This window comes from Labeo rohita, chromosome 10 (genome assembly GCF_022985175.1).
Source record: "Labeo rohita strain BAU-BD-2019 chromosome 10, IGBB_LRoh.1.0, whole genome shotgun sequence".
NCBI lineage: Eukaryota > Metazoa > Chordata > Actinopteri > Cypriniformes > Cyprinidae > Labeo > Labeo rohita.
The window spans coordinates 5,597,164-5,607,155 of record NC_066878.1 but is presented as its reverse complement, the minus strand read 5'-3'; the positions used below and the strand labels follow the sequence as shown (position 1 = coordinate 5,607,155).

Here is a 9,992-nt window from a genome sequence, read left to right as displayed (position 1 = left end):
GGTGAATTAATAATGTAATAGAGCTAAAACAAGTTTACATTTTTTAAATGAATTAATGAATTATGTTAATTGAATTTGATTCAGTTTTCCAAGCCCCCATGCATGGCATAACTAGAAAAATATATACACTACTAGTCAAAAGTAAGATTTGTCAGCAAAAACAGACAAATTTTGAAATATTTTTCCTTTTTAAAATAACAGTTTTTTATTTGATTATATTTTAAAATGTAATTTATTTCTGTGATTAAAGCTAAATTTTCAGCATCATCACTCCAGTCTTCAGTGTCACATGATCCTACAGAAATCATTTTAAAAGCTGATTTGCTGCTCAAGAAACATTATTATTATTATTATTATCAATATTTAAAACAGTTTTTCAGGATTCTTTGATGAATCGAAAGATCCAAAGATCATTTATCTAAAATAAAATGCGTTTGTTTTCAGTATATAATAATAAATGTTTTTTGATCAGCAAATCAGAATATTAGAATGATTTCTGAAGGATCATGTGACTGGAGTAATGATGCTAAAAATGCAGCTTTGAAATCACAGGAATAAATGACATTTTAAAATATATTAAAATAGAAAATGTTGTTTGTTTTAAATAGTAAAAATATTTCTAAATTGTACTGCTTTTGCTGTACTTTGGATCAAATAAATGCAGGCTTGAAAATCTTACTGCACAAAACCTTTGACTCGTAGTGTATTTTAAGATACTAAGACAAACTTCCTCTACTAATCACAGTTAAAGTAAAACAAACCCCAGGTTTTTCTTGACGATGGGAACCTTGGATGTAAGGCATGTTAAAAAAAAAAAAAAAAAGTGATGATGTTGAAACATGGCTCATGTAATTTCACTTTCATATGAGTTAGCTAGGCTTGTGTGTACCAGTAAACAATTTAGCTCTCCCTTAGGAAGATATAATGAGCACGCCGTCCCGTGACTCTGTGACAAACCTTATTAAGCATGTCACTTTAATTAGTTTCAGAGGGGAAAGGATCCAGATCTTCTAGAATTATGTGTAATTATTAGTTCATCAGCATGCATCATATACAGGATTCTGTATCACAGAAATACACCATAAGAAACTTTGAGCATAATTTAAAAAGAACAATGCAGTGTGATTATTTAGATAGGTGCAACTTAAATTAATTATTATTGCAGGAACTAACTATTTTGATAATATGATTATCATTTCAATTAATACTGTTATTTTAAAAAAAACACATTGTTAATATACACTGTCTACGCACTGTGTGCAAAACTAAAAATTGTAAACATTTCACTTGTGTGAATTCAATAATAAATACTTAAAGGAAAAGGACAACATTTTCTTTATAAGTACAGTTATTTAATGTATACTTAATAACAAAAAAACCCTGTCTCTTTAACTAGTGTGTGCATACGTGCGAACTCATCCCGACTGTTTATCAGTCCGTCATCCTCCGCTCATTTCCTCCGTGAACGCCCACAGCTTAAACAGCAGCCAATCGGAGAGCGGCACACGTGACGAGCGTTCTTAGCGATGACCTCATCCCTAGAGTGGGATGACGTCAAATACAAGATGGATGGAATCACGACTGCTTCATGCTCAACGCAACTCTGAAACAAAGTCCAGTGTCGGAGCTCCGGGGCATCCAAAGCCACCAAACTAGGGTGAGTTGAAATCCTGAACAACTTTATTTCGACGTCTAATTGAGGTAGTTGAATGTTGTTTTGGTAAAACCAGGCTTTCCTGACGTAACGCCGAGGAGATTTTCTCGCGCTCTCTCTCTCTTCCCTGACATAAGCGGCTACTCTCAGCCTGTTGTGCAGGATGCGACGTCTGCGCAGTCGGTGACAGGAGAGGCTGTGTGTGCGCAGACGCGTGTTCTAATCGTTTCTTGTGAATAGGAGAGTGAAGAAACGCAACCAGTTGCCAGTATTTTGCTAATATAGTCACAGTTTGGCAACGGTGAATCAACAAATGTTTTTATTTGAAATAGAGCCCGAGATGAAGAGGAAGGAATATGCAGCCAAATCATTCCAGTTGAAATATAAACACACTCACGCCTCACTTTCATGAGCGAATAGTCTCTCTAGACAGCGTAAAACCAACTGTAACTAACGTTAGACATGATGTAATCAGCGCTCGCTGTACGCATGCGTAGACGCTGGGTAGGCCCGCTTACTGCATTTTATGACATGTATTTGCGCATTATAATTCCGCAATTATCTGTTATTTAGCAGCTTACTATAAATATGTGTAGTGTACTAATCTGACCTTTTTAAATATCTACTTTTGTTTGCTGTCATGATTTATAGTTTACTGAAATCATGTGACTGCTTTATTTTGAATGATTTCAGATGTTGCATTAACTGTATTTTATTATTTTTTAATGAAAACGAAGGAATTGGACATGGGTGTTTGATGAGAGTGACACATGTGATGTCAGCTTACGTGTTTTGATGTTTCCTATTCACAGTTTACTTTTAGCATTATTTCATGCATTGGCTATCATTTATTAATTGTCATATATGTAACCCAGGATCACAAAACCAGTCATAAGGGTCAATTATTCAAAATTGAGATGTATCACCTGAAAGCTGAATAAATAAGCTTTCCATAGATGTATGGTTTGTTAGGATAGGACAATATTTGTTCGAGATACAACTATTTGAAAATCAGGAATCTGAGGGTGCAAAAAAAAATCTAAATACTGAGAAAATCACCTTTAAAGTTCTCGAAGTAAAGTTCTTAACTATGTATATTACTAATCAAAAATTAAGTTTCCACATATTTACAGTAGGAATTTTACAAAATATCTTCATGGAACATGATCTTTACTCAATTTCCTAATGATTTTTGCCATAAAAGAAAAATCAATAATTTTGACCCATACAATGTATTTTTGGCTATTGCTACAAATATACCCCAGCGACTTAAGACTGGTTTTGTGGTCCAGGGTCACATATACTTATGTATTTTTAACATTTCAAATTGTATAAATGAACATTAGTTAATGTATTATGAACAAAAATGAATTAATGCACAATGTATATGTAAACAGATAAATAAGTGCTGAAAACAATTGATTATTTGTAGTTCATGATACCTTATGCATTAAGTAATGTTAATAAATTGACATTTTTATGTAAAGTATTACCAAGATAATATTCATGTACAGTCACATGATCTAATTTTGATTTGCTGCTCAAAAAACATTTATTATTGTTATTACGTTGAAAACCACTAAGTGGGATTTAATTTTTTTAATAAAATTAAAGTTTATGAATAAAATGTTTCTTGAACAGCAAATCAGCATATTAGAATGATTTCTGAAGGATCATGTGTAGACTGTAGTAATGATGCTGAAAATTTAGCTTTGATCACAGGAGTAAATTACATTTTAAAATATATTCGAATAGAAAGCAGTTATTTTAAATAGTTAAAATATTTCACAATATTGCTGCTTTTGCTGTATTTTAGATCAAATAAATGCATGCTTGGTGAGCAGAAGAGACTTCTTTAAAAACATTAAAAATATTACTGTTCAAAAACTTTTGACTGGTAGTGTAGCTCATTATAAATCACTGTTGACTTTTCAATGTCACTGAATTTGTGTTTTCTTTTACTCCCCTTCAAAGCCAAAATGGAGAGCCTGGGGCACTACTGCAACCCTTCCCATGGTATTTCACTGCTGGGTGTCCTCAACGAGCAGCGGTTGAAGGGCCAGCTCTGTGATGTCGTGTTATTAGTGGGTGATCAACAATACCAGGCCCATAAAAGCGTTCTTGCAGCATGCAGTGAATATTTCCAGTCTATGTTCTCCAGAAGGGACTCCGAGAACCGCTCCATTGTTCAGCTTGACTTCTGTGAGCCTGATGCATTTGAGATCGTGCTAAACTACATCTACTCATCATCTCTGTTCGTGGAAAAATGCAGCCTGGCAGCTATACAGGAGCTGGGATATAGCCTCGGCATTCCCTTTCTAACCAACATCATGTCTGTAAGACCTCAGGCGTCATACTCCGTGTCAAGAAAATGGACGTCTGAGGACGAGGATGGTGCTTCTCAAAAGAGAAGTGTTATTGTGCATCAAGGTCAAGGTGAGCAGCCTGGCATGGAAGTGTTTCAGAAGAAAAGTTCAACTCTTCAGGGAAAACCGTTTAAACAGGCCACAGAGCCACCCTCGCTCACGCACGATTTCAGCAATCAGAGCCAATCCTCAGGACACGTCACACCAAATGAAAAAGAGTCAAACAGTACCTCCAACAGCAGAAGTTCAAATAAAAACACAGATGAAGGCAAATGCAGATCGATCATCTCCTCACCAACATCCATACTGAGACGTCGAACTGAATACCGATCGGCATCCATGAGGCCGCAACTAACCTCCTCAGTGTCATTCAGCGAGTCTGTGCAACATGCTAGCCTACAATCAGATCAAACTGATGGAAGAATGGAAGCATTGCATGATTCCAGACCAGTGGGTGAGCATCAAGGTCCACGCAACCAAACCGTAGACCGAAGTGGGCCACTTATTAAAAGTCTGCTACGCAGATCGTTGTCGATGGACAGTCCCGTTCCCGTTTTTTCTCCAGCTCTGGAGCTGAAGGACTCACAAAGTCGAGAACAGTCCGTTGTCAAGTTGATTACCACAACAGCAAGGTCGCCTTCCCCTGAAAATGAGGATCGGGTGTCAAAAGATATGCCACTTCTTCTCAGGTCGAGACAACGAAATGCATATGAGTCGGAAGGCACTCAAACAACTCAATTCAGAATTAAAGCAGAGCCCAGCAGTCCCCTTGCAGACCCTTCAGAAATCGTTCGGATTACCGTCGGAGACAACCTGCCGGTAAATTTCAAAGACTTTCAGGCAAACTATGACGAAGGTCCGAGAGGGTACTTCACTCCCTCCATGAAAAGGAAGACTAAAATAGACGGTAGTTATATGCCCTTTAAAAGATCTAGGCCTGTTAATGAGCATCATCTGTTGCATCAGGAAAGCACATTTGATGAGGTACCTTACAATTCCAACATGGACAGTAGTAATGAGGAACCTGGAGAACTTCGGCCAAACAAGATGTTTAAGTGCTGGAACTGCTTGAAGGTTTTCAGGTCCAATGCAGGTTTGTATCGGCATGTGAACATGTACCACAACCCTGAGAAGCCGTACGCGTGCGACATCTGCCACAAACGCTTTCACACGAATTTCAAAGTCTGGACTCACTGCCAAACCCAGCACGGCGTGGTGCAAAATCCTGCACCCTCTTCTAGTTCCTATTCTGTCCTGGATGAGAAGTTTCAGAGGAAGCTAATTGATATTGTCCGAGAGCGGGAGATAAAGAAAGCCTTGATTATGAAGCTCCGGAGATCCAAGCAAGGCTTACAATCGCAGACCTTCGGGAGGAAAAACAGGCGATCGAGATCCTACGGATGCCCCTACTGTGGCAAAATGTTTTTCTTTCAATCGCACTTGAAACTACATATGAAAGGACACTCTGCCGAGCCGGCTAACCTAGACACGGATACTGAAAGAGACCTTCAATATAAGCAGCAGCAGCAGCAGACACATCTTAAAGAAAACCAAGATAAGGATGTCTTTTCTTGCCGGCTCTGCAATGAGAAACTTCCCTCTCTGACTGAATTAGAAGACCACGAAAGAGCTTGCAGGTACGCTACCGTCTGCCCATACTGTGGACTTCGGTTCTCCAACACAGTTGTCAAGAAAGATCACGAAGCTCACTGCAAGTACAAAAAGCTGACATGCCTTGAATGCATGCGCACGTTTAAGTCCTCTTTCAGCATATGGCGTCATCAGGTGGAAGTTCACAATCACAATATGATGAGTGTAAAGGAACAGTTGACTCTTGGGCTCCAGGAGAGCAATCATGACGAGTCATCCAACGTTCTCGGAGTTCCTCCTTCTTCTCACGAGTCGATGCGTGACTCCAGAGAGGAAACAGTGTACAGTGACTCATCGGTTCCACCCATGTATGATTCTGAAGACTCATCGTCTTATGTTCCAGAGGACTTGAGCTCTCATGGTCAAGGGGAGCTGCAGGTTAAAGAGGAGCCTCAAGAAGAAGCAGTATCAGGCAAGGATGGCATGAGCACAGCTTCTATTGGATCCGAGGAACCGGGTGTTTGGCCTTGTGAGAAGTGCGGGAAGCTTTTCAGCGCCCACAAAGACTTGGAACGACATCAGGAATTGCTTTGCCACATCAAACCCTTCATCTGCCACATATGCCACAAAGCATTCAGGACCAACTTCCGCCTTTGGAGCCACTACCAGTCCCACATGTCCACATCCGAAGAACCAGGGATGAGGGACATCGACAGGCTTCAATCATCTCCGTCACCTTCTCCACCTCTCACAATTTCCATACCAGAGCCTCCAAGTTCTCAAGAACCTCCACTCAATGCGACCCGTTCTGGGGTGGACGCCTCGGTAGAGGAACCTAGAGGCTCTACGTCACCGCCAACCAAACTTAAGAAGCCTGAGCAGGACAAAACAGGTGACGACGAGCCTAGGGAACAATCTCACGCCAAGTCCGACAGCACAGACAAAACAATCACCCCTCAGGAATCCGACACGTTATTTTACCACGCCCCGACTCTCTCTGCGCTCACTTTCAAACGGCAGTACATGTGCAAATTCTGTCACCGGACTTTTAAGACCGCTTTCAGTCTGTGGAGTCACGAGCAGAGCCATACATAAGAGCGCAGAGTTGCACATTTGTAGCCCTAAGCATTAAAGTCGACTAACTAGGACCTTGTCACGTGATTTACTTTGGGAAGCACTTGCAGACGAAACCCAGGGATTTATTAATAGCATTTGATCATACTTAATATACCTTATTTCTATAAACAGTATTCAGACTGTCTATCCTGAACGCATCTTGGATTGCATGCCAAGAGTTGCTCAAAACATACATTTGTTTTTCTGTATTATTTTTTTAAGTTCACTTTTCAGTGATCAGGAAAGACTGTTATACACAAAACTAATTTCTTTTTACCTTAAGAACTATTCTAAAGTACTTTAAAACAAAAAATTAGTCATTTGTTTTTGGATTGTTACGCAGACTTACACCTCTGTTGTTTTAGTGGCCTTTATGCTGTTATTTAGCACTTTCAAGCAATTCCAAATAAACATTGCTCTCTATTAAAAGCACAGGCTGGCGTAGAAAGGGCATTAATAAACATTAATTCCCTCTTTTCTGGCCTAAAATTATAGCTTTAAGTTTATTTATGCCCCCATTTAAATTAAGGAAAAATAAGAAAAGGTGTTTAGGAATTTAGATTTTAATTTTTTTTTTTGGTCAAATGCCCAGTTCAGCCCTGCTTATGTTGTTACAGCTACTTTGATTATTTAAGAAAATTTACAACTTAAGATGTGTTTGAACCATACAAAACCATACCTTAAGCAGACTAAAATAGTAGACATCAAGCTACACAATAAACTTTAAGTGAGGAAAACATTTCTATTTAATTTCGACATCACTAGTTAAGTTGTATTTTTCATTTTTAAGAGTATTCTGTTAATGTGTTTTTGCCAGTTATGTAGACTTACATGGTATTTTTTGTTTAGAGGTTGTGGATAATATTCAGTGATTGTATTGAACAAATAGAAGGCTTTATATATGTACAAATAGCAGGTTTGGAGTGATGTTCTTTAAGCAGTTTAGTGTGTGCCTGCGATGTGGATCTTCTAATACTTTTGTTGTACAGAACATGCAGTATATGTGGGAATTACGTCTCATAAATGTGTAGAGATGAAGTTCGAGTAGATTTTCACACTGTATCAGTACTGTATCAGTACATTGTGAGCTCGACCATAGTGTAAGCTCAACTTACCAGAACTCAGTACTCAGTGATTAATGAAGTCTTGATGCAATGACGATGAATGGGTGGACATTCCCAATGTTCAGTGGACCTTTTCTGCGACAGTATGACCCAGAGAAGATCTTGACTCTAAAATATGAAAGCACAAAAACAGTAATCTTATTCCTTGACATTTTTTTCCCTCATATTTAGCAAGTGTTTGAAATATTAACCAATTACAAAAAAGTCTTCTTCCCTTACATTAGGGGATGTTTGGCTTGGCAAGCTTGTGGCCTTTGTTGAGCACAAAATTTAAATATGTTGCTTGCTCTTTGCATTTTCCATCAGCTACTGTCTATATTTTGATGGATAAAATGGTAATACATTCCTTTTTATCTTATTTCCCCCCGAAGGTATTGAATAATGAACAAGTTGCCTATTACTCAGGATAGAAGTACCTAATTTGGTTTGCATTTACTTTTGTTCCCAGTATTACATGACTTGTTTTAAGTTAAGAGATAAACCATATTATCAGCGGATCAATGTGTCCTGATGATAAAATGACGATTATTTCAGTAACTGCTAAACGTAAAATATGGTTTGTTGAAAGACTGTATGACATTGAATGAACAGGGATGACAGAACAGAACATTTTAATCCTCAAAACACATTTTTAAGGTCTTTATTTGTACAACACATACAACAATTTCTTGGTTTTATGAGAAGTGTATCTTTTTTGGTATTCCTGTGGTATCACTGCAATAACTAATATTTGTAAGCACTTGAATTGTTCTAATGTGGCTTTAAAAACTGTATCAGTTTTTGTGTTAAAGCATTTTCTACTGTTTTCTGTGCTTGCTTTCTAAAATAAATATCAATACTGTGTAATACTGCGTGTGTGTTCTGATTTGGAGACCCTGTCAGGTACAACATCTTTCTTTGCGATTCAATTTGATATTGATTATTTTGGATATATATCAGGTACAGAAAAAAATTTCAACTGACTTTGAGAAATATACATGAAAGTAAGTTGGTACTACATTACTATAATATTGGAAGTTAAAACGAAATTACACTCAGTGAAGTTTATAGAATAATAAATGTACAATTACACAAATATAGATCTACTCCTATTTGTTTTTTTTTTTAATATAAACATTTAGTGGCTATCATAAAAGCTTCATGGATTTATTCAAACATAAATTAAACATCGAAGAACTGTAAACAATGAATTTGTACTAGACATATAACAAATAAAAACGTCATATAGTGCATATATTTAACATAATGCTTCTCTGTAGAGTACGTTTTAATAACTGAGTAACGAATTTATGGTCACCCAGTGCCAATATGTTTTTTTTTCTGGTAAATGTGACTACGTCACATTGTTTATACTGACGTTTTTAACGCGGTTGAAAAACTAAACGAGCAAATAACGTTACATGAGACTGAATATGGATTTCGGTAAGTTGTATTCTTCTTTTAGCATACCTTCGGATGTTTATCATGTTTATTTTGATTTCAAACTGGTATTAAAACTGAGGTAATCAGTTTGATTCGCACTTTCGCTTGTCTTGAACTGAGGCGCTGCAGCGATCTGTTACTCCACATTAAACAGTGCCAAAACCGCATTCGTTGTTTGAATTCTATAATAAAATGGACAGAATTTTAAATATGAGACTTGCTTCTTATCAAAAGTAAGCATACAGCTTATAACAATTTATTGGGAGGTGCGCAATAGAGGGTTTGCACTTACCTTACGATTTGGTCAGTTACCCGGATGCACGGCAATACTGGCGATACTCGGATGTAAACAACCGCATGGATTACGTTGTTCTGCTAATTTATGCTGTGTAAACCATAGAAAAATGTCTGGAAGCTGCTAAGTCATATAGAGAAAGACTTAGTAAGCAGGAAAGGGTGCAATATTTTGACAAATTAAAGTTAATAGGTGGTAAAGATACGCACGAGCAGTATTAATTAAGATATTAGCCTAATATTACACCTACCTGACCGAAAATTAAAAGAACGTATTCGCATGAATGTTGTCATGATTCTTCCTCTGGAAATCCTGGATCAATTTGGCCAATGACAAATGCTTTTTGTTCCTCAAGACAGTTTTTTGTACTCCTCTCCTTGATTTGTTATAACTTTTGGCAGTTCAAAGTACTCCAAATGTTTTTC

The 9,992-nt window shown here is 37.5% G+C and overlaps 1 protein-coding gene across 1 annotated transcript; it reads left to right on the top strand.

Moving 5' to 3' along the window:
- The first annotated feature begins 1,512 nt into the window (after window positions 1-1,512).
- On the top strand, window positions 1,513-7,830 carry zbtb21 (zinc finger and BTB domain containing 21). Its single transcript, XM_051121120.1, has 2 exons — window positions 1,513-1,657; window positions 3,629-7,830. Exon 2 carries the CDS (start codon window positions 3,634-3,636, stop codon window positions 6,703-6,705), a length of 3,072 nt encoding a protein of 1,023 aa, XP_050977077.1. The 5' UTR covers window positions 1,513-1,657; window positions 3,629-3,633; the 3' UTR covers window positions 6,706-7,830.
- The last annotated feature ends 2,162 nt before the right edge of the window (window positions 7,831-9,992 follow it).